Source organism: Oncorhynchus keta, chromosome 3 (assembly GCF_023373465.1).
Source record: "Oncorhynchus keta strain PuntledgeMale-10-30-2019 chromosome 3, Oket_V2, whole genome shotgun sequence".
NCBI lineage: Eukaryota > Metazoa > Chordata > Actinopteri > Salmoniformes > Salmonidae > Oncorhynchus > Oncorhynchus keta.
In genome coordinates, this window is record NC_068423.1 from 13,461,760 (window position 1) to 13,487,530 (window position 25,771).

The window sequence follows — 25,771 nt, forward strand, 5'->3', positions numbered from 1 at the left end:
TCTAGTGACTCCTGTGGCGTGGCGGGCCGCGCGCATGAATGCTGACACGTTCGCCAGGGGTACCGTGTTTCCTCTGACACATTGGTGCGGCCGGGTTAAGTGGGCATTGTGTCGAGAAGCAGTGCGGCTTGGCTGGGTCATGTTTCGGAGGACGCACGGCTCTCGACCTTCGCCTCTCCGGAATCCGTATGGGAGTTGCAGCGATGGGACAAGACTGTAACTACCAATTGGATCCCACAAAATTAGGGAGAAAAAGGGGTAAAAAAAAATGGCTCGGGTAAAAAAAATGTCTCGTGGGCCGGATTGAAGAGCCTGGTACAATGTCCCCCCTTGGTCTAGGGGATAGGCTCTAGAGGCTATTTGGTTTAAAGAGGTCTCTTAGGACCACCATGCTATGTTATATACGTACGTTCGTGAGGTTGCATTCTTCTCTTTATCTGTATTTTTAAGAATTGTCATTCAGTTCCTATCTACAAGCCATCAGACTGCTGAACAATTGAACTGGACTGACCACGTGCTCTGATTCTCCACACCTTAGCACACATGCACTGACTCATACACACACACACACACACACACACACACACACACACACACACACACACACACACACACACACACACACACACACACACACACACACACACACACACACACACACACACACACACATGCTACACACACATCATAACTGCTGCTACCAGATAGGGTTGGGCGGTATCCAGATTTTCATGTCGTCACACCGTTTCTCTCATTCCGGGATTTATGGTATTACCGGCTAAGTACACAAGTGGGCGCCAGAAAAACAATAAAACGGCCATTGTGCATCTATTACCAGAATGCTAACATAATTACCACAAAAAATAGCGAATTTTCGTGGAGCCTGCTGCTACATATGCTAAACAGTACAAAAGAACATAAACTAATTGCAAAGACAGGCTATGCAGCTCATAAAGTTATACATACAGTATATCGGTAGAAGCTACCGAATGCCATTTTTGGTGAGTTTGGACATTTTACAAGCGAATATGAAAATGTGCAAATGAACAAAGTTTTGAGGCATGTTTGTGTTGTGGAAATTACCACCAGGGACTCAAAGTCAAACTTAAGAGGTTCTGGAGAGGTTCCAACAAACCTAATGCACCATAGTACACGTCGGTCGGGAGCTCTTCCGGGGCAGTCCCGTTAGTTCTGTTATATACTGCTTACATAGACAAGTTATATTTGCATGATTTACATTATTCATGGATCATAATGAATTCATAATTAACGTTTGGCTCCTGCATGTGACTGGCACCGTCTCCTATCTTAACTTATAGAACATACTCTGGGCGTTCTGCCAAAAAGTCTGAGGAGGGGGCCATGACCGTCTCTCTGTCATATCTCAACCCAGCACCTACAGGAACCAATGATTGTATGAGACAAGATGTACAATTCAAGGCTTTCTCTTCAGACAACAAAACTTCCGTCAGTTTTTAAAATATTTTAACCCCTTTTTCTCCCAAATGTTTGATCTTGTCTCATTGCTGTAACTCCCCAACGGGCTCGGGAGGTGAAGGTCAAGTCATGCGTTCTCCGAAACATGACCCGCTTCTTAACACCCGCTAGCTTAACCCGGAAGCCAGCCGCACCAATGTGTCGGAGCAAATACCGTTCACCTGACAACCGAGATCAGCCTGCAGGCACCCGGCCTGCCACATGGAATCACTTGAGCGCGATGAGCCAAGTAAAGCACCCCCGGCCAAACCCTCCCTTAACCCGGACGACGCTGGGCCAATTGTGCGCATGGGAATCCCGATCATGGCCGGTTGTGATACATCCCGGGATCGAACGTAGGTCTGTAGTGACCCCTCTAGCACTGCGATGCAGTGCCTTAGAACTCTGCGCCACTCGGGAGGCCCCACACTTGCTTGTATGAAAGAAGAACAGTACTGGCTTTGGAGCAGCATGTATCCACTGTGTCTGTGTGGAGACTGGAGTCGCTAGGGCAACGGGCCTGCCTGCTCTGCTCGGAGGAGACACGGCAGAAAGCTAACACAATAAGATGTCCCGCCACCTTATTCATTCAGCCACTTACTTTTTTTTGTAAATGCAGATTTAAAATGCTTCTTATTGTCATCTCTGCTAGAGGGACACATTTTTGTGTGGTTCAGTTGCGCTTCTCCACTCAGAATGGCTGATTGTGAATTCTTATCTATCTGCAGACAGTGTTATGACTGATGTGTATCTAATTTTCTCTGGTAAAATGCTAGATTAACTTTAAGCAAAACATTTGAAATATGATAGTCATGCGTTGTTCTTTCAAAAAGACCTTGCTTTTCCATCGTAAGCTCATTTACTTGTGTGGCTGCAGGCAGAAAATAGCTTTGCACTTCTGTTGTCATCCGATGAAATTGAAGCGATTTTCTGTCGAATGTGTTGCACTGATGCATTATCTGTGAAGGAAAACTATTGTTGCGCGTCCCTGATCACTCTATTGAAGCAGAAAAACACAGACTTTTCTCGGGGCCACCCATAAGTAAAAATGTATGCATGTATGGCCAAAGCGACTTCTAAATGACATATATTAATAAACGCGACCCCTGTCAATAGGACTCACCTGCTCCCATTTCCTCCCGTTGTGCTATTTACAAACAAGCACGTGACTGGCTCACCTGTTCAGGGGAACTAAAGTAATCTTCATAATGTAATATAATAATAATAATAATAATAATATATGCCATTTAGCAGACGCTTTTATCCAAAGCGACTTACAGTCATGTGTGCATACATTCTACGTATGGGTGGTCCCGGGATCGAACCCACTACCCTGGCGTTACAAGCGCCATGCTCTACCAACTGAGCTACAGAAGGACCACCATAATGTGACAGGCGAAATGAAGAACTTGATCTGATTGATCTCGTAACGTATGGCACAAGGTGACTGCAGGTGCTTAAAAAGTAGCTGCAAATATTAAAATGTATAGAACGACTTCAAAGAATTTGTTTCAACGGTATTGACGGGTATTGAAAAACATCCCGTGGCTATTTTCAAATACCCTAGTATACGGTATATATCAAATCAAATTTCAAATCAATTTTATTTTATATAGCCCTTCGTACATCAGCTGATATCTCAAAGTGCTGTACAGAAACCCAGCCTAAAACCCCAAACAGCAAGCAATGCAGGTGTAGAAGCACGGTGGCTAGGAAAAACTCCCTAGAAAGGCCAAAACCTAGGAAGAAACCTAGAGAGGAACCAGGCTATGTGGGGTGGCCAGTCCTCTTCTGGCTGTGCCGGGTGGAGATTATAACAGAACATGGCCAAGATGTTCAAATGTTCATAAATTACCAGCATTGTCGAATAATAATAAGGCAGACCAGTTGAAACTGGAGCAGCAGGACGGCCAGGTGGACTGGGGACAGCAAGGAGTCATCATGTCAGGTAGTCCTGGGGCATGGTCCTTGGGCTCAGGTCCTCCGAGAGAGAGAAAGAAAGAGAGAATTAGAGAGAGCATATGTGGGGTGGCCAGTCCTCTTCTGGCTGTGCCAGGTAGAGATTATAACAGAACATGGCTAAGATGTTCAAATGTTCATAAATGACCAGCAATGTCGAATAATAATAAGGCAGAACAGTTGAAACTGGAGCAGCAGCACTGCCAGGTGGACTGGGGACAGCAAGGAGTCATCATGTCAGGTAGTCCTGGGTCATATATATATATATATATACTTGCTCTGCTCAATTTAGTCACTTGCCCCCATCCCCATTTCCCAAAACACGTGTAAATATTTGCACTATAAATTGTTCCTGTATTATGCTTATGCTGAAATGTATTAATCCATTCTACTGCCATTTATTTTATGTTCGTATTCACATTTTCTTATTTCTTATTGTTGCATTGTCGAGAAGGAACCTGCAAGTAAGCATTTCATTGGTCGATGTATACCGTGGGTATCCTGTACATACGACCAATACAACTTTAAACTAAACTTGAGTGAAAAAATTGCTCCCCACCCTAGTTAACCACTGACAAAGAACCATAAAAGACCCACCCAAACAAGATTGGGGCCAGCGGTTATATGCTTTGCTTCGGCTTGTAATTCACTTCTGAGGGGTGTGTGCGCATGGGCTGGCATTGGAATCGTTATACGAACGGTAGGGACAGACAGTCATAGTGAAGTAGACATTACAGTGGCTCAACAAGCTCCAAGCCCAAGGTAGCTCTTGAGATTGATTGTTTGTGGTCTAGCTTGGGGTGTAGCTCAAAGGATATCGCTTCTCCGCTTTTTGTACTGTGTAAGGAGGCCCAGTCCCAATCAACTACCTCAGGCACAAGTCACTGGAAACTGGGAAATGCGGTATAAAAAGAAGAGGGCAGGAGAGGTCAAGGAAAATGGAGTGAAAACGACAGTCCCAAAATGTTGGCCACACCTTAATCTTGAGTCCAAAATACACACACTTTCCCTATCCAACCTTTCCCTCTCTCTGGTCTCTCCCGTTCTCTCTCTGGTCTCTCCCGCTCTCTCTCTGGTCTCTCCCGCTCTCTCTCTGGTCTCTCCCGCTCTCTCTCTGGTCTCTCTGGCTGGTCTCTGGTCTCTCTCTCTCTGGTCTCTCCCGTTCTCTCTCTGGTCTCTCTCTCTCTCTGGTCTCTCTCTCTCTCTGGTCTCTCCCGTTCTCTCTCTGGTCTCTCCCGTTCTCTCTCTGGTCTCTCCCGCTCTCTCTCTGGTCTCTCCCGCTCTCTCTCTGGTCTCTCTGGCTGGTCTCTGGTCTCTCTCTCTCTCTGGTCTCTCTCTCTCTCTGGTCTCTCCCGTTCTCTCTCTGGTCTCTCCCGCTCTCTCTCTGGTCTCTCCCGCTCTCTCTCTGGTCTCTCCCGCTCTCTCTCTGGTCTCTCTGGCTGGTCTCTGGTCTCTCTCTCTCTCTGGTCTCTCCCGCTCTCTCTCTGGTCTCTCCCGCTCTCTCTCTGGTCTCTCCCGCTCTCTCTCTGGTCTCTCCCGCTCTCTCTCTGGTCTCTCTGGCTGGTATCTGGTCTCTCTGGCTGGTCTCTGGTCTCTCTGGCTGGTCTCTCTCTCTCTGGTCTCTGCCTGTCTCCCTCTCTCTCTGGTCGTCTCTCTTCCTGGTCTCTGCCTGTCTCTCTGCCTGTCTCTCTCCCTGGTCTCTCTCCCTGGTCTCTCTCCCTGGTCTCTCTCCCTGGTCTCTCTCCCTAGTCTCTCTCTCTCTCATTTGACATTTTAGTAATTTAGCAGATGCTCTTATCCAGAGTGCAGTCAACTCAAAAAGTGAACCAAACTTTCCTCATTGAAAAGCATTGAAGAGAATTGGAATTTTCGTGTACTTCCTGAATTGAATTGGAATTCAAATCAAATCAACATGTATTTGTCACATGTGCCGAGTACGACAGGTGTAGGTAGACCTTACAGTGAAATGCTTAACCAGCAATGCTGTTTTAAGAAAATACCCCCCAATATAGTAGGAGGTAAGAATAACAAATAATTAAAGAACAGCAGTAAATAACAATAGTGGGGCTATATACAGGGGCTACTGCTACAGAGTCAATGTGCGGGGGCACCGGTGCTGAGGTAATATGTACATGTAATTGCCCTCAATCCTGGTAAGCTCATACATTTTTGTACTTTTTTTGTACTCTCTCGCTGTCTACCTCTCATCCTCCCTCTCCCTCTTTCTGCTCTGGGCCCAGCTGTGAGTTGAAGAGTGTCTGACTGGCATGACCCACAGCATTCATGTCCTTCCAGCAGTACCCCTCCCTTGAGCTGCCGGGAAACCGGAGGAGAAGGAGGGAGGGAGAGAGGGGAGGAGCGCTGAGACATGCTGACATCAACACCCTCACGCTCTGACGCTAGAGTTGCCATAGTACCCTCCCACCCACCTCCAGTTTTTCTAAAGACCCTAGCCGGGATCTAGAACGTCTCTCAACCTTCCCAGAAACAGCCACCAAACGTTTAGTCTAGACTCACACTCCAGTCTGTTTGTTTATCTTTGTAATAATCTCTCTGCGCTATTGAAATCCCCTGGAATGAGACTCACTGAGCCATCCAGTGGTGTCACACATACTCTCCCACAGATGTGTCTCTCATCATAATACGCGCACAATTGATTCTGTTTTTGGACAGATGCCCTCTGATCCTGAAGAGATGAGGATGGAATAGGACATGAATCATAATGTCTATTTATTAAAACCCCAGAGGTTCGGAAAACACCAGGACACTGTCTGTATTGTTGAAACGGCCTGACGGACTGTTTGGGTGGAACGGTAATATAGCGCAAACAGATTGTTTCCTTGTCTGCCATTGTGTTTCTTCTCTACCATATATGACGTTACTGAGTGTGGATGGAAACCAAACCACAATGGCAAAATCACACTCCCTAGCGATGTTCTCGATTTTGGACTTATACTTCCCCACGTCCCGTCTGAAACCTGTTAGGTCTACAGTAGCCTATATTGTGTTACGTAGATTCGCATTCAGCAATTTTTCTTTTTGTTGCTGTCAACTCCTAACCAGCAGAGATCACAGCCATAGATGGAACACTCCCACCTGGTAGTTCATTGTTTACATTCCCCCAGATCACATTGTACACGTGCACTTTAAGTGGGCAGCTCACTGTGTTGGCCCAGGTTATGTAGTGGAAAGGAGGCCTATCTGTGCTTCTCATACAAAGACCCCCAATTGACGTGTGAACAATGGAGCGGGCAGTGCACACAGCAGCATTCTGCCCTGTAGGATGGCACAATGGCTCCTTCTCTAGTGCCAGGGGAGGTGCCACCAGCCAACCTGCCAGGCTTAGCAGCCTGCCCACCACTTCCATAGGCCCTCGGGCATGGGCAACCATGCCAGCCTGGGCACACGATGCCAACCTGGGCACACGAACACGGCGTCTCTGTGTCAGCCATGCCCAGTGGCGCGTGGCATGACGACATGAGAGGGCTCACAGATGGCTGGCTGCAGGAGAATGAGCCGGTCACCACCTGTGTTGACCTGTCAGAGAATTAGCCGTGGTTGTTTGGGTAGTGCACTGTAGTGTACTTTAATTAAGCTCTCGGTCTCTTTTCATTTGTTCTCTCAGTTCTCATTTAATATCTAAAGCCATCTTTCTCTTCTGTTTGTCTGTCTGGGCGTTTCAGCTGAAACACTGGTTCGATTTCAGTCAGCTCTGTGTGTGTTTTGGCCAGTTCTTCAACAACCATTGTGTGTATGTTGTGGCTTACCTCAATTGCTCTGTCAATGTTTGTATGTTGCTCCGTTCAGTGTTCATCATTTAAGCATGTCCAATGCACAACACACCATGACTATCAATAGGCCTATATCTAACAACACAAGATTGCTTGCTTTATCTGAATAAAACCCCATTCGGGTTTTCGATCAGCAGACCGAGCTTACCTCAATTACGAGACGGCTAAAGGTTGCAGAACATGTTTTCTCCATTAGGAGGGACAAAGGTTGTGGACCATTGCTGAATCTTTTAACCATTACCACAAGGTTATACTCTTAGACTATCGATACCGACAGAATGAGAACAAGTCTTTGAAATTAATTACTAGTCTGCAGCTAGAAATTCGGTATCATTGAACGCGAAGAACGACAACCGCCGAAACATCCATTCTATCACTCTGAACAATCCCCTCTAACCACAACCGGGAGAGAGACGGACAAATCTACAAAAGACACAAACTTTTCACCAGCGATCAAGACGACACACTGAGCGTAAATATATATATTGATTGCAATTGTTCCCGAATGAGTGAGCGTTCATGTGTAAAGGATTAGCATTTCAATTGTTATAATTATAACTCTGTAGTGACTTCTTAGTCGACCACCACTTCCCCTTTTGTCTAACAAGCCGACATGCTGGTTTAGCCCACTAGGGCACATCCTCCTATCATTACATTTACCTTTGTTTGTTTGTTTATGCATTTCTGTGAATTACTTAGTAATAAATACATTATTTAATTGATGTATGGATGACTCATAGTGAAGACTGGGTTCGTGCAGATAACCAACCATTTACGATGTTTGGAATGAGACTAACGTGTGTATGGATGACTCATAGTGAAGACTGGGTTCGTGCAGATAACCAACCATTTACGACGTTTGGAATGAGACTAACGTGAGGTACAGTAAATAATTCATTAATTCGAAGACTAATTGATCAGATAAAATATCTGAAAAGTTATTTTAGGAAATGATAACTTTGAAATCGGAATACTTTTCCTTGGTGCCCCGACTTCCTAGTTAATTAGTTACGTGATTAATCAGTTGATCGCGTAATAACTAATTACAGAGAATCTTTGATAAAAACTATAAGTCCTCAGTTAATGATAGTAAAGACACGACAATCAGAAGCCAAGGTTTCTTTCCAGGGACTCTGTGCAAGGGCAGTGCTGTAGCAAAGGTCTTAAGAATGTAATTACGATAACCCGGGTCTTTGAAATACTGTAAAATAGGATATTTTCTTAGTAACTTACCTGAATATATCACATAAGTACATCAATACAGAGGTACACAGTCTGGAAAAGCAGTGATCCTGAAGCTGTATTCCACTGTCTGTTAGTGTAGGCCTCTGGAACCCAGGGCTGCCAGGAGGAACCCAGGGCTGCCAGGAGGAACCCAGAGCTGCCAGGAGGAACCCAGAGGCCAGAGCAGAGGTAGGCTTGGCCCGGGGTGCAGCTGAGAAGAAAGGCTCTATTCTTCTGAGTAGGGGGAAAAGACCCTGGTCCAGCAGAGGAAGGAAGTGAGACAGGCAGGCAGGCTGCTGGAGGGCAGAGAAAGAGAGAGAGAGCGAGAGAGAGAGAGTGAGAAGGCCAAGATCAGCCCCAGTCAGCTCCTCTCTCTGCATTCTACACAGCTGTAGTTTCAGTGTCTTCAACTCCATAATGTGTGTAGCCATTGGAGTTGGACCTACCAAGACCATGTTCCTGGTAGCATCCATGCCTGCATACATGCATCCCTCTAGGCTGCAGATCAGTATAGACAGCTATCATTGTTTGACACGTTGTTGTGTTGAAAGGAAGGTTGAGATATAGAGAGGGATGCTTCATTCTATAGTGATGGAGGACCTCTGTTTAGATAGGACTGCAGGTAGCCAAGCAGTTAGAGCAGGGGTGGGTAAACTTTTTGGTCTCGAGGGCCACATCGGGATTTTGAAATCCAACGGAGGGACGCATTTTTTGGGGGACCAATTGTTTAATAAAATCAATTGGCGGGGGCCTCCGGAGTGGCACAGCTGTCTTGTCCCATCGCGCTCTTAGCGACCTCTGTGGCAGGCCCGGGCGCATGCATGCTGACACTGTCGCCAGGTGTACGGTATTTCCTCCGACACGTTGGTGCGGCTGGCTTCCGGGTTAGGCGGGCATTGTGTCAAGAAGCAGTGCGGCTTGGCTCGGTCGTGTTTCGTGGGACGCATGGCTCTCGACCTTCGCCTCTCCCCGAGTCCGTACGGGAGTTGCAGCGATGGGACAAGACTGTAAATACGGATTGAAGTGGCCGGCGGACTGTACTTTGCACCCCCTATTGAGTTAGAGCATTCGGCCAGCAACCAAAAGGGCAGACAAGGTGAAACATCTGACGTGCCCTTGAACATGGCTGACCCTGTAAAACAACACATTTCACTGCACCTATCTGGTATATGTGACAATAAAACATTTTTTTTTATAGTCTTACATAGAGAGCTGGACACTAATGTAATGTTTCTCAGCGCTAGATGCTGTTACCTCTGCACAGAGTCAGTGGATTACTGTCGATGTTGGGATGATAAGGTTGGTGGTAGAACATCATAAAGGCTAATCAAGCGTTATGATGAGAGCGAGAGCAGATTGCTTGCTTGTCCAAACATGACCTCGTATAGTCTTGAGCTTTTTTGTTGTTGTGCTAAAATGTTAGATTTGACTGGAATAGCTGTACTTCTGACCAGCATTTGTGGATATGTTTTATCCACAAATGTTTTAAATATATGCCTTTTTGAAAACGTATACATTCTACTCCAAAAACGGTCCTTTTCCTCTAATAATCGTATGAATCAGCAGTGTAGCATCACACGTTGAAATCAAATGTTTATTTGTCACATGCACCGAATACCACAGGGCAGACCTTACAGTGAAATGCTTACTTACAAGCCCTTAACCAACAACGCAGTTAAAAAATTAAAAAATTAAATATAAAAAAATTAACAACTAATTAAAGAGCAGCAGTAAAATAACAATAGCGAGGCTATATACTGGGGGGGGTACCGGTACGTTGTCAGGTGACATGAGGAGGAGTTGACCATGCTCGTTGTCTCATGTGGCTGCAGGTTTGAGAAGAGTCGTATCTACACCTACATCGGCGAGGTGGTGGTGTCGGTTAACCCTTACCGCGCCATGAACATCTACGGTCGAGACACCATCGAGCAGTACAAGGGCCGGGAGCTGTACGAGCGACCGCCACATCTCTTCGCCATCGCAGACGCAGCCTACAAAGCCATGAAGAGGAGGAACAAGGACACCTGTATTGTCATCTCAGGTAACGGGGGAAGCCCCCAGAAACGGCCAACCAAATCAGTTTTGATTGATGAATTCTTATCTGTCTAGTGAATTAATTGCAGCATAGAAATACCCAACATTATAGGATATTATAAGAGCTCATAAATGCTTATAAGAAGTAATACACGTACATAGCACTGGTTCAGGTCAAATTGCGTCTTCCTTGATGCCAACTTTAGTTTTCGTTTGAAAACGTACCTTTTTAAAGTGTAAAATATTTTCTCAAAATATTGAAGTCATGTCTGACTTTTGCTATAAAGTTTTCTGTCTGGAGTAATGTGAGTTTGTCATTTCAGTGGAAAGCCTTTTGGGGAACTCAATATGACCCTATATAGTTGAAAATAGCAGGACCAATTCTTCACCTTATTTCTAAGAAAACATTGAAAGTGGCCACATGCTGTGACAGCGTGGTGAATCTATTTGGTTGACAGAGTGCCACTTAGTGGTGAAGAGAGGAATATTCTGTATCAAAAGGCATCAATCCCAAAACTCACCCTGAACAAGCCTGTGTTAATATAGATGACATTTTAGACGCTCTCATTGGATGCCCTGGCACTTTCTAACACGTTTTTTTTGTTTCTTTTTTTTCATTGCAGGGGAGAGTGGCGCCGGGAAGACTGAAGCCAGCAAATATATAATGCAATACATTGCTGCTATCACAAACCCCGGGCAAAGAGCGGAGGTGGAAAGGTGAGACATTCTGCCGTCCATACTAAATGACCTGGGAATGCAGAAGTAATCAGAAATTGTTTGCATTCCCAGGAGTACAGTATGATAAACGAAAGGTTGAGGTCGTTGTCACCATTTCACCTGTGGTATGCACTGGGAGGGTTTCTGCTAGATGGAGCAGAAATGCCTCTCTATCGCCGTAGAGAATGTGATGATTTGGGACACAGTCTTGAGTAAAAGTGCGTTGCTTTCCATGCAAGATTAATATTGGTTGAAGGTAGGCTTGGGTGATATACCGTCACACCATATACGGTGTTATTTCTAAATGTTCAATATTGTATACAAAATACCGCCTCACGGAGGTGCATGCTACAGCACTGCTTATAACCAGGGTTGGGTAGGTTACTTTCTAAATGTAATCTGTTACAGTTACTAGTTACCTGTCCAATATTGTAGTCAGTAATCTGTCACACTCCAGTTCAACTGAAGGTCATGAGGCATTTCTAAGTTATATTCCTCAAGAATCAATGGCTATACAGTACCAGTCAAAAGATTGGACACACCTACTCATTCCAGGTTTTTTCTTTATTTTCACTATTTTCTTTATACATTGTACAATAATAGTGAAGACATCAAAACTTTGAAATTACACACATGGAATCATGTAGTAACCAAAAAAGTGTGAAACAAGTCAAGATATATTTTTGATTTTTCATTCTTCAAAGCAGCCACCCTTTGCCTTGATGACAGCTTTGAACACTCTTGACATTCTCTCAGCCAGCTTAATGAGGAATGCTTTTCCAACAGTTTTGAAGGAGTTCCCACATATGCTGAGCACTTGTTGACTGCTTTTCCTTCACTCTACGGTCCAACTCATCCCAAACTATCTAATTTGGGTTGAGGTCGGGTGATTGTGGAGGCCAGGTCATCTGATGCAGCACTCCATCACTCCTTAGTCAAATAGCTCTTACACAGCCTGGAGGTGTGTTTTGGGTCATTGTCCTGTTGAAAACAAATGATAGTCCCACTAAGCACAAACCAGATGGGATAGCGTATTGCTGCAGAATGCTGTGGTAGCCATGCTGGTTTAGTGTGCATTCGAAATAAATCACAGACAGTGTCACCAGCAAAGCACCATCACACCTCCTCCTCCATGCTTCATGGTGGGAACCACACATGCGGAGATCATCCATTCACCTACTCTGCATCTCACAAAGACACGGCGGTTAGAACCTAAAATCCAAAATTTGGACTCATCAGACCAAAGGAGAAATTTTCACCGATCTAATGTCCATTGCTCATGTTTCTTGGCCCAAGCAAGTCTCTTATTCTTATTTGTGTCCTTTAATAGTGGTTTCTTTACAGCAATTCGACCATGAAGGCCTGATTCACGCAGTCTCCTCTGAACAGTTGATGTTGACGTGTCTGTTACTTGAACTCCATTTATTTGGGCTGCAATCTGAGGTGCTAATGAACTTATCCTCTGCAGCAGAGATAACTTTGGGTGTTCGTTTCCTGTGGCGGTCCTCATGAGAGCCAGTTTCATCACAGCGCTTGATGGTTTTTCAACTGTACTTAAAGAAACTTTCAAAGTTCTTGAAATGTTCTGTATTGACTGACCTTCATGTCTTAAAGTAATGATGGACTGTCATTTCTCTTTGCGTATTTGAGCTGTTGCCATAATATGGACTTGGCCTTTTACCAAATAGGGCTACCTTCTGTATACCACCCCTACCTTGTCACAACACAACTGATTAGCTCAAATACATTAAGAAGGAAATAAATTCCACAAATGAACTATTAACAAAGCATACCTGTTAATTGAAATGCATTCCAGGCGACTACCTCATGAAGCTGGTTGAGAGAATGCCAAGAGTGTGCAAAGCTGTCATCAAAGTAAAGGGTGGCTACTTTGAAGTGTCTCAAATGTAAAATATATTTTGATTTGTTTAACACTTTTTTGGTTACTACATTATTCCATATGTGTTATTTCATAGTTTTGATGTCGTCACTATTATTCTACAATGAATAAAATAGTAAAAATAAAGAAAAACCCAGGAATGAGTAGGTGTGTCCAAACCTTTGACTTTTTTTATATTCTCAGAGGACCGTTATTAGCATGTTTTAACCACTCCTATATAAATGGTAGATTACCAGACACAATTGTTGTTATTCATCCTAACATCATTACCCTCTAGCAACAGATGTGGGATACATACACACATACACACACTCATACTATACAAGAAAATTCCAAAGCTGCTAATGAGAACCTTGACGACCTTGTACCTAGCCGGTGGGGATTCCGGTGGGGTGCCCCCACCCAGGTCATGGCAGTTCTGGAAACACTAGATGCAGTAACCCATTGGGAGGGGGTCACCCTCGGACAATCAGAAAGGGGGCATATTATTGTGGCCCCAAAGTCTGACGGAACAGAGATGCTTGGGAAAATGGTCACAACGGGGGACCAGCGTGTGTGTGTTTCAGGGGAAGGGGGTGTATCTGATCTCCATCACCCAGGACTTGAAAATGGTTAATCAAATCTCCCCATTTTTGCCAGCATTAGCTCAATTTTGCATGCGTTCTCAAACAGCTGCAACTGTATATGAATTTGTAAATCAAGTCTTTTCTTGAATTGGGCTCAGGGATGGAAAGACTTGAGCATATGAGCTTATGGTTGTTTGTGGTAGAAAGGACCTTGTGAAGATTCTGGAGGAAACAGGTACAAAAGTATCTATATCCACAGTAAAACGAGTCCTATATCGACATAACCTGAAAGGCCGTTCAGCAAGGAAAAAGCCACTGCTCCAAAACTGCCATAAAAAATCCAGACTACAGTTTGCAACTGCACTTGGAGACAAAGATCGTACTTCTTGGAGAAATGTCCTCTGGTCTGATGAAACAAAATAGAACTGTTTGGCCATAATGACCATCGTTTGGAGGAAAAATGCTTGCAAGCTGAAGAACACCATCCCAACCATGAAGTGCAGGGGTGGCAGCATCATGTTATGGGGGTGCTTTGCTGCAGGAGGGACTGGTGGACTTCACAAAATAGATGGCATCATGAGGATGGAAAATTATGTAGATATATTGAAGCAACATCTCAAGACATCAGTCAGGAAGTTAAAGTTTGGTCACAAATGGGTCTTCCAAATGGACAATGACCCCAAGCATACTTCCAAAGTTGTGGCAAAATAGCTTAAGGACAACAAAGTCAAAGTATTGGAGTAGCCATCACAAAGCCATGACCTCAATCCTATAGAAAATGTGTGGGCAGAACTGAAAAAGCATGTGCGAGCAAGGAGGCCTACAAACCTTACTCAGTTACACCAGCTCTGTCAGGAGGAATGGGCCAAGATTCACCCAAGGTTTGTGGGAAGCTTGTGGAAGGCTACCTGAAACGTTTGACCCAAGTTAAACAACTGAAAGGCAATGCTACCAAATACTAATTTAGTGTATTTAAACTTCTGACCCACTGGGAATGTGATGAAAGAAAAAAAAGCTGAAATAAATCATTCTCTCTACTATTATTCTGACATTTCACATTCTTAAAATTAAGTGGTGATCCTAACTGACCTAAAACAGGGAATTGTTACTCGGATTAAATGTCAGGAATTGTGAAAAACTGAGTTTAAAAGTATTTGACTAAGGTGTATGTAAACTTCCGACTTCAACTGTATATATTTTATTGCAATCCCTACCATGGCTAGTATTGGGTCTTTCTTACCATTATTCGACTCCTCTATGGGATCGTTGTAATATTTAGAATAGCCATGGATAAGTGTTTGTGTCTCGGAACATTTGGTTATCAATATGCAGTTTATCGACTACGAGAGCTACACGTTTCCCTTATAATCTATTCACCTTGAAGATTGGGTACAGAAAATTTGCACCATTCTCCAATTTCTTTCGGGAATTGATCATTCATGCCTATTTTCGTGCCAGCGAGTCTTCCACCCAGGCTTTTAACCAAAGTCCAGGGCCTGCAATCCGTGCCAATATATCCTCCAAACACCAGCTTTCAGGGCTTTATCATTTTATATGGGTTAGAAAAATATTCAAATCATGTTTGACACATTTTCATTAAAAAAACATTGTATTAATTTATTCATACTATTTCATCCTTCCACGAAATATAGTCCCGACACAAATCTAAGGTTGCTACCCAAGCCAGCTGGTCTTTTGTTGCCAGAGAAGTATTTTTGTTCTATATCTATGGATGCGACCCATTCGTTCATTCTAAATTTTCCATTGCCATACAGGCTGGCGTTCTTAACCTTTGCTTGCTAGCTGGCCAATTACGGCTAACTTAGTCAAGTCAAATAGTGCAGCCAGAATAACAGCAAATTAGCTACATTTGCGTTTGTTTAACCTGTTTCCAGTGACATTTATTTGGATACATCCATAACAGTGAGCTAATGATGCATGATTTCGCCTGGCATAGAAAATGTGCTCTCTTGTCAGGACACTGTTGTTCAGATGAGCTAGCCAACACAATTACTTCAAACTTGTCACGATCGTCCTAAGGAGCGGACCAAAATGCAGCGTGGTATGTGTTCATAATGATTTTTTAATTAAAGAAAGCACTGAACAACTGAATACAAACTATACAAAACAATAAACAAATAACGACCGTGAAGCTATCATAAGAACTGTGCTGACACAAGCAACTAACATAGACAATCACCCACCAACAAACAGTGAAACCCAGGCTACTTAAGTATGATTCTCAATCAGAGACACCTGCCTCTGATTGAGAACCATACTAGACCGAAACATAGAAATCCCAAAATCATAGAAAAACAAACATAGACTGCCCACCCCAACTCACGCCCTGACCATACTAAATAACAACAAAACAATGGAAATAAAGGTCAGAACGTGACAAAACTGAAGCTGGAAAGACAGCTGCATAGCTGCATTTCGTTTAGTTTTACCTGTTTTCTGTTGACATTATTTGTATATATCCTTAAAAATTATGCCAGCTGATTCTTGATTTCGATAAAAGCTCCCTCCCTGCCTGTCTGTCGTGTACCGACACATTCATTACTATGGGACAGCTGGAGATTGAATTTCAATATGGAAACAATGCTGCAAATGTCAGAGAGGTTTATGCAAATCTCCACTGCTAGTCTAAAATAAATTGGAGATAATGTCTAGATGCTTTTATAATGGATATCAAGTTTATACATTGCCTGGCTGGGCTGTTGAGACAGTGGATTGTGCAGTGAGATGGAACAGAGTAAATAGGCATTTCAACCTCATAGCTTTTAGCTGGTGGTAACTTGTGGATTAGACACCGGCTGGAATGCGGATTTAGCCAATCAGCATCCAGGATTAGACCCACCCGTTGTATAAATCCTTATAGGCCTTATCTTCTAAAGTACACATGCTGTATTATATCTCCTATCAGCAGTAGTGTAGTGCTATTAATGACATCATTATTTCCTGAAAGTTTGTACCGACAGATGTAGCGTATCAAATATCATTGTAGAACAGGCCTATGCATAAAATACATTATCCAATACATCCTCCAATTTGGGGTGGCAGGTAGCCATTGGGCCAGTAACCAAAAGGTTGCTAGATCAAATCCCTGAGCTGACAAGGTAAACATCTGTCGTTCTGTCCCTGAACAAGGCAGTTAACCCACTGTTCCTAGGCCATCATTGTAAAATAAGAATTTGTTATTAACTGACTTGCCTAGTTAATAAAGGTTCCATTTTTTTTAATGTAACAAATTGCAATGTCTGCCTATGCCCACACATATTGTCTCAAGGAAATGCAAAAAAACGTATACCCTCAAACATTCCTCATTTCAAAATCACTGTCCATCGTGAATTTTTTCAGTTGAAAAATTCAAAACTGCGTCTGCATGCTAATAATTTGATTGATCTTAATCAGTTTCATGGCAATATGCATTTTCAGCTAATTAGACCAGATGGTGTCAACAAACTATTAGCCTTTTCTTGTATTTTGTTTGGATTTGGCGCATGTTGAGATTTGGCGCATGTTGAGATTTGGCGCATGTTGAGATTTGGCGCATGTTGAGATTTGGCGCATGATCATTTTTTGGGGACTCGTCCGCCTCAGCTAACCATCCTAAAATCTCGTTAGAAGTTAGGTGTTTTTGGTGTAACATTATAGGCCTACTATTCTATGCTATTATATTTAGTTCTGTTTTGCAAAACTCAAATGAATCATTATGTGATCTTGCGAGACATTGATTTAGCTTTGATCTAACTTTACTAAACGAGCACCATTGTGAGAAGTGATAATCTTCTCTTTGTAATAATAATACTAGGCCTAAGTGATGAGAATGACTATTAGCCATAGGCAACATATCTTGATGAGTGTTACTTTAAACGATTGGAGCACCCTTCCTGGTGATGAAAGGACAGCGTCAGGATCGCTCAATGATAAAGAAGTTGAACCAACTTAGCCATTCGGTCAGTTCAGGAATAATTTGCAGTATTGCCTAATAGACCTACGACCACGTGGTATAGCTATTTGTACACTACAGCCTAATGTAAATACAAATACATTTAGCTTGATATCATTGCACTGTTTGCGAGGAGAGCTTTAGTTGCGAGTAGGCATTTGATTGTATTTTGTAGCCTACTGTATCATCAATCAACTTTGATTTGATTAACTTGAACACATGGTTACAATATTTTTTGTTTTTGTTTTTTATATATTTTTTCTTCTAAATGTAACCTTTTATTTAATTGGGCAAGTCAGTTAAGAACAAATTCTTATTTACAAAGACGGCCTACCCTAATATACCCTATTACAGAATAAAAGAAAACAGAGGTCAATCAATCAATCAATCAATCAAATTTTATTTATATAGCCCTTCGTACATCAGCTGATATCTCAAAGTGCTGTACAGAAACCCAGCCTAAAACCCCAAACAGCAAGCAATGCAGGTGTAGAAGCACGGTGGCTAGGAAAAACTCCCTAGAAAGGCCAAAACCTAGGAAGAAACCTAGAGAGGAACCAGGCTATGTGGGGTGGCCAGTCCTCTTCTGGCTGTGCCGGGTGGAGATTATAACAGAACATGGCCAAGATGTTCAAATGTTCATAAATGACCAGCATGGTCAAATAATAACAAGGCAGAACAGTTGAAACTGGAGCAGCAGCACAGTCAGGTGGACTGGGGACAGCAAGGAGTCATCATGTCAGGTCGTCCTGGGGCACGGTCCTTGGGCTCAGGTCCTCCGAGAGAGAGAAAGAAAGAGAGAATTAGAGAGAGCATATGTGGGGTGGCCAGTCCTCTTCTGGCTGTGCCGGGTGGAGATTATAACAGAACATGGCCAAGATGTTCAGATGTTCATAAATGACCAGCATGGTCAAATAATAGTAAGGCAGAGCAGTTGAAACTGGAGCAGCAGCATGGCCAGGTGGACTGGGGTCATCATGTCAGGTAGTCCTGGGGCATGGAGGGCCATCATGAAACTCAGGTAGTCCTGGGGAAAGCCATCATGTCAGGTAGTCCTGGGGAAAGAAGGAGAGAAGTAGAGAACGCACACTTAGATTCACACAGGACACCGAATAGGACAGGAGAAGTACTCCAGATATAACAAACTGACCCTAGCCCCCGACACAAACTACTGCAGCATAAATACTGGAGGCTGAGACAGGAGGGGTCAGGAGACACTGTGGCCCCATCCGAGGACACCCCGGACAGGGCCAACCAGGAAGGATATAACCCCACCCACTTTGCCAAAGCACAGCCCCCACACCACTAGAGGGATATCTTCAACCACCAACTTACCATCCTGAGACAAGGCTGAGTATAGCCCACAAAGATCTCCGCCACGGCACAACCCAAGGGGGGCGCCAACCCAGACAGGATGACCACAACAGTGAATCAACCCACTCAGGTGACGCACCCCCTGCAGGGACGGCATGAGAGAGCCCCAGTAAGCCAGTGACTCAGCCCCTGTAATAGGGTTAGAGGCAGAGAATCCAAGTGGAAAGAGGGGAACTGGCCAGGCAGAGACAGCAAGGGCGGTTCGTTGCTCCAGAGCCTTTCCGTTCACCTTCCCACTCCTGGGCCAGACTACACTCAATCACTGAAGAGATGAGTCTTCAGTAAAGACTTAAAGGTTGAGACCGAGTTTGCGTCTCTGACATGGGTAGGCAGACCGTTCCATAAAAATGGAGCTCTATAGGAGAAAGCTCTGCCTCCAGCTGTTTGCTTAGAAATTCTAGGGACAATTAGGAGGCCTGCGTCTTGTGACCGTAGCGTACGTGTAGGTATGTACGGCAGGACCAAATCAGAGAGATAGGTAGGAGCAAGCCCATGTAATGCTTTGTAGGTTAGCAGTAAAACCTTGAAATCAGCCCTTGCTTTGACAGGAAGCCAGTGTAGAGAGGCTAGCACTGGAGTAATATGATCAATTTTTTTGGTTCTAGTCAGGATTCTAGCAGCCGTATTTAGCACTAACTGAAGTTTATTTAGTGCTTTATCCGGGTAGCCGGAAAGTAGAGCATTGCAGTAGTCTAACCTAGAAGTGACAAAAGCATGGATTAATTTTTCTGCATCATTTTTGGACAGAAAGTTTCTGATTTTTGCAATATTACGTAGATGGAAAAAAGCTGTCCTCGAAATGGTCTTGATATGTTCTTCAAAAGAGAGATCAGGGTCCAGAGTAACGCCGAGGTCCTTCACAGTTTTATTTGAGACGACTGTACAACCATTAAGATTAATTGTCAGATTCAACAGAAGATCTCTTTGTTTCTTGGGACCTAGAACAAGCATCTCTGTTATGTCCGAGTTTAATAGTAGAAAGTTTGCAGCCATCCACTTCCTTATGTCTGAAACACATGCTTCTAGCGAGGGCAATTTTGGGGCTTCAGCATGTTTCATTGAAATGTACAGCTGTGTGTCATCCGCATAGCAGTGAAAGTTAATGTTATGTTTTCAAATAACATCCCCAAGAGGTAAAATGTATAGTGAAAACAATAGTGGTCCTAAAACAGAACCTTGAGGAACACCGAAATTTACAGTTGATTTGTCAGAGGACAAACCATTCACAGAGACAAACTGATATGTTTCCAACAGATAAGATCTAAACCAGGCCAGAACATGTCCGTGTAGACCAATTTGGGTTTCCAACCTCTCCAAAAGAATGTGGTGATCGATGGTATCAAAAGCAGCACTAAGGTCTAGGAGCACGAGGACAGATGCAGAGCCTCGGTCCAATGCCATTAAAATGTAATTTACCACCTTCACAAGTGCCGTCTCAGTGCTATGATGTGGTCTAAAACCAGACTGAAGCATTTCGTATACATTGTTTGTCTTCAGGAAGGCAGTGAGTTGCTGCGCAACTAGTGTAGCCAGGAGGTGAGGCCTCATTTAAAACAGTAAATTCATCAGGCTTAAGCCATGTTTCAGTCAGGCCAATCACATCAAGATTATGATCAGTGATTAGTTCATTGACTATAATTGCCTTTGAAGTAAGGGATCTAACATTAAGTAGCCCTATTTTGAGATGTGAGGTATCATGATCTCTTTCAGTAATGACAGGAATGGAGGTGGTCTTTATCCTAGTGAGATTGCTAAGGCGAACACCGCCATGTTTAGTTTTGCCCAACCTAGGTCGAGGCACAGACACGGTCTCAATGGTGATAGCTGATCTGACTACACTGACTGTGCTAGTGGCAGACTCCACTATGCTGGCAGGCTGGCTAACAGCCTGCTGCCTGGCCTGCACCCTATTTCATTGTGGAGCTAGAGGAGTTAGAGCCCTGTCTATGTTGGTAGATAAGATGAGAGCACCCCTCCAGCTAGGATGGAGTCCGTCACTCCTCAGCAGGTCAGGCTTGGTCGTGTTTGGGGGCGAGTCCCAGAAAGAGGGCCAGTTATCTACAAATTCTATCTTTTGGGAGGGGCAGAAAACAGTTTTCAACCAGCGATTGAGTTGTGAGACTCTGCTGTAGAGCTCATCACTCCCCTAACTGGGAGGGGGCCAGAGACAATTACTCGATGCCAGCACATCTTTCTAGCTGATATGCACGCAGAAGCTATGTTGCGCTTGGTGATCTCTGACTGTTTCATCCTAACATCGTTGGTGCCGACGTGGATAACAATATCTCTATACTCTCTACACTCGCCATTTTTAGCTTTAGCCAGCACCATCTTCAGATTAGCCTTAACGTCGGTAGCCCTGCCCCTGGTAAACAGTGTATGATCGCTGGATGATTCGTTTTAAGTCTAATACTGCGGGTAATGGAGTCGCCAATGACTAGAGTTTTCAATTTGTCAGAGCTAATGGTGGGAAGCTTCGGCGTCTCAGACCCCGTAACGGGAGGAGTAGAGACCAGAGAAGACTCGGCCTCTGACTCCGACCCGCTGCTTAATGGGGAAAACCGGTTGAAAGTTTCTGTCGGCTGAATGAGCGACACCGGTTGAGCTTTCCTACAGCATTTCCTTCCAGAAACCGTGAGAAAGTTGTCCGGCTGCGGGGACTGTGCCAGGGGATTTATACTACTATCTGTACTTACTGGTGGCACAGACGCTGTTTCATCCTTTCCTACACTGAAATTACCCTTGCCTAACGATTGCGTCTGAAGCTGGGCTTGTAGCACAGCTATCCTCGCCGTAAGGCGAGTACAGCGACTAACAATTAGAAGGCATCATGCTAATGTTACTACTTAGCTTCGGCTGTTGGAGGTCCTGACGAATCGTGTCCAGATAAAGCGTCCGGAGTGAAAAAGAACGGTAATTAAAAAGTGAAAACCGTAAAACCATCAACTATCAATTCATATAATTGATTTGCATAGATTAAACAGGTTATCAAATCAATTGACCAAGTAGTGTACATAAATCATTACTACCTAGAATTGCAGGAAATTAATTTAAAAATAGCCATAAAATCAATCTTTTAGTGTAGTTTATTAACTCATCCTAAACTATAAACTAAATGTGCCTCCCGAGTGGCGCAGTGGTCACTACAGTTCCTGGTTCGATCCCGGGCTGTGTTGCGACCGGGAGACCCATGAGGCGGCGCACAATTGGCCCAGCGATGTCCGGGTTAAGGGAGGGTTTGGCCAGCTGGGATGTCCTTGTCCCATCGCTCTCTAGCGACTCCTTGTGGTGGCCAGGCATATGCACTCTGACTTCGGTCGCCAGCTGTACAGTGTTTCCTCCGACACAATGGTGCGGCTGGCTTCCGGGTTTAAGCGAGCAGTGTGTCAAGAAACAGTAAGGCTTGGCAGGGGACGCATGGTTCTCGACCGTCGCCTGTCCCGAGTCCGTACAGGAGTTGCAGTGATGGGACAAGACTGTAACTACCAATTGGATATCATGAAATTGGGGAGAATTTTTTTTATTTTTAAGAAACATAATATCTGAAAATGTAGCTTCACGGCAGCGTGTTTTTTCAGTTTAGTTTGTAGCTAGCTACAGCTTGTTTGACCCGTTGTTAAAAACTATTACCTAAATGCATTATTGCGAAGCCTACAGTTCTTCATCGTCCTTGACAACACCAGAGAAGACAGGGAAGAAACCACCATTTATCTCTAGGCTGCTATACATATTGATTTGGTTTGTCTTTGTATCGTTTTTCATTGAATTTCAGTGGTAATTAAATATAATTTATTTAAAATGAATCTAAATTAATTTTACAGAATTTGTTTGACCAAAAGTGAGAGAGTATCACTCCATGCAGCACTACACCCCTGCCTATCAGGTCATTACTAGTTATTACCCCTATTATAATTTCTACATTGCCCCAAGGATCAAAGCTCAGCTGTATAAATGCTTTATAACCCTCCTTATGACACACACATGATTGGCACAAAAAATAAATAATAAAAAATAAATAATAAATAATAATAAATAAATAAAATCCCAGAAATAGGGCTGTTTATGGCCTTTTAGTGCTGAATATATTGCCCTTGACCCACTACATCTTCCCTGTAGCCATTTTAAAGGAGTAAAACTGTCGTTTTGTGTTATTTTAAGACAGAGAGTACAAGTCACGTTTATAAGCCCACAACTCTCCCAGTTCTGCCCTGCCTGTAGGGAAATGCTACAGGCTGTATGGAGCTCCGACTAATGGGATAGCCACAGCGGATGGTATATGTGCGCTGCGGTGCTCGTGTTTGTATGGGCCATGGGAGGAGGTGTGCACCCCAGCACAGAGTATGTTGTGAGGAGCCTGTGGTCTGACCCAGCACTACACAGCATAAATACACAGCATAAATATCCAGGGCCAACGTAGTCTCTGTGCTAAATGGAGTTGTCGTATACAGCACATAAACATGTTGATATAAGACACTCCAACCATCTATAACCTTGTCCTAACACAGATGGGCCCCGCAAGGGACAGGCAACTGTAGGATCTGACCGAGTAATGACAGTTCTACCTAAATCGGTGTAAAATGGAGAACTTACAGGGATAGTGTAAGATTCTGGCCAGCTGTGCTAACGCATGTTAGAAATGGCTCGCGAAGCTACCTTTAATTTCATTCATACTGCATGCGGAGAAATGGTATCCACGAGTTCATCTGACTCGGAGTAAGTAGAACAATGCCAGAATGTCGTACTATCCCTTTAAGTCTTAACTCTCGTGTATCTACCTCACACTACTATATTCATCCCTGTCGTCCTCCATAGGCCACCTTATTGTTTATCTCCGTGGGTTAGTATCAGTTGATAGGAGACCGGCGAGCCGTTAGTATCACTGAGAACATGTGTCGCCTCTCTCTCCAGGGTGAAAAACATGCTGCTGAAATCCAACTGTGTACTAGAGGCCTTCGGCAACGCCAAGACCAACCGCAACGACAACTCCAGCCGCTTCGGCAAGTACATGGACATCAACTTCGACTTCAAGGGAGATCCCATCGGGGGCCACATCAACAACTACCTGCTGGAGAAGGTAGGGGGCGCTAGAAAATACATGTTTTATTCCCGATGAGATCACCTGTATAAATAAAGATCTAATATATTTATCTCTGAATCAACTAAACTAAATCTGTTTCTCTTACAGTCCAGAGTCATCTTCCAGCAGGAGGGGGAGAGAAGCTTCCACTCTTTCTACCAGGTGTGTGTGAGCGTTTGCCTATGTGTTACACGCCAGACTGATGCCACCATAAGCTGGTATACAGACCAGATGGGCCGTGGGTCTGTGACTGTGTTAATCATAAAGGCATGGTGATGTCATAGCTGTTACAGCCCCGTGCTGTCAGTTGAAAATATATATACATCTTCTCACCCCATTATCTCCACTAATAAACCTCCATCTTTCTCACTCCATAAACTCCCGATTCTCAAGGGACTTCACCCTCCATTGGTCCGGTCTCACTATCTAGATTATTATTTTCCTTTGCTCCATTTTACTGGCGAGTTACATATGACTAATGGCAACATTCAAATTAAATAGGGGGCGGCAAGTAGCTTAGCTGTTAAAAGCATTGAGCCAGTAACCAAAAGGTCGCTGGTTCGAATCCATGAGCCGACTAGGTGAAAAATATGTCTGTGCCCTTGAGCAAGGCAATTAACCCTAATTACTCCTGTAAGTTGCTAAATGTAAGTGGTTTAGAATGTAAATACTGAACAGTCATTGGCATGTGTCAGTACTGACTCAGTCTCTATCTCTCTCATTCTCGATCCGTTCTCTTCAGATGGTTAAAGGAGGTCCTGAGTCTCTCTTGCGGTCCCTCCACGTCTCGAAGGACCCCACAGCCTTCAACTACATCAAAGTGGGAGGCCACATCAAGGTACTGTAGGTTACTACAGAACTATATCTAGTTTGAACCCTAATTTTGTAGAAACGGTCACAAAAACAAGTTCTAGACAGAGAATGTCACTATCATGCTGTGTTTATTTGGTCACACTGTTTATTTTCCCAGGAATAAAGATACACAAGCCCAGCTATTAAAACATTGTTTAATTAAAGCAGGCATATCCGTTCTGCTGTCTCTGCACTTTAAGCTAAACGAGTAGGAACAAAACAATATTTTATAGCAACAAACAACGTGACATCATGGAACAGAACAGAGCTAGGGCCCACACTGCTGAAGTGGTTTGTACATGGTCCCATTTTCATAGGAATAGTCCCCGACTGACACTCAGTGTTCTGTCTTGAAGACATTTGTGGTCATCTAGTGATTCCTACTGTATGACTTTGGCTGCTGGGAGGGGAAACATGTAAGGAATGAACTCGTCCTTGCCAAAGTGAGGAAGTGGTGTAGTTGGCCAGTGTTACAGACGGACCCAAAGTAGATGCCAAGTAAATATCTTGACTAAATTCACGACACTAGCTGGAAGTTTTCCTTCAAAACTGACCAAATGTAACGTGATTTGTGTGAAATGAGGGGACAAATACTTTCCAATTGTTCTACTCCTCCATCTCCCTCCTTTCTCTCTCCCTGTCACAGTCGTCCATCGACGATGGTGGCGATTTCAAAGCAGTGGCAGACGCCATGAAGGTGATCGGCTTCACAGCAGATGAGCTCCAGACGGTTTACAAGGTCCTGGCCACTATCCTGCACCTGGTAATACCCCATACTAACTCCTAACCCTATTGGCCTGCCAGCAGGGTTAGCATAGGTTCAAATGGAACAGGGTTAAATGTGCAGTC

At 43.9% G+C, this 25,771-nt stretch overlaps 1 protein-coding gene across 2 annotated transcripts in view; it reads left to right on the forward strand.

Annotated features, from left to right (window-relative positions):
• LOC118367064 (unconventional myosin-Id) overlaps positions 1–25,771 on the forward strand; it is a 132,115-nt gene that overhangs the window by 19,898 nt on the left and 86,446 nt on the right. The window contains exons 1-7 of one of the 2 annotated variants that reach the window (XM_052490289.1): positions 8,622–8,639; positions 10,283–10,491; positions 11,108–11,201; positions 23,902–24,067; positions 24,179–24,232; positions 24,813–24,908; positions 25,569–25,685. In XM_052490289.1, the coding sequence (XP_052346249.1) occupies positions 10,350–10,491; positions 11,108–11,201; positions 23,902–24,067; positions 24,179–24,232; positions 24,813–24,908; positions 25,569–25,685 (669 nt within the window). In that variant the 5' untranslated portion in view covers positions 8,622–8,639; positions 10,283–10,349. Of the gene's footprint in view, positions 1–8,621; positions 8,640–10,282; positions 10,492–11,107; positions 11,202–23,901; positions 24,068–24,178; positions 24,233–24,812; positions 24,909–25,568; positions 25,686–25,771 lie in introns of those variants that run through there. The other variant, XM_035750065.2, reaches the window with a different exon arrangement.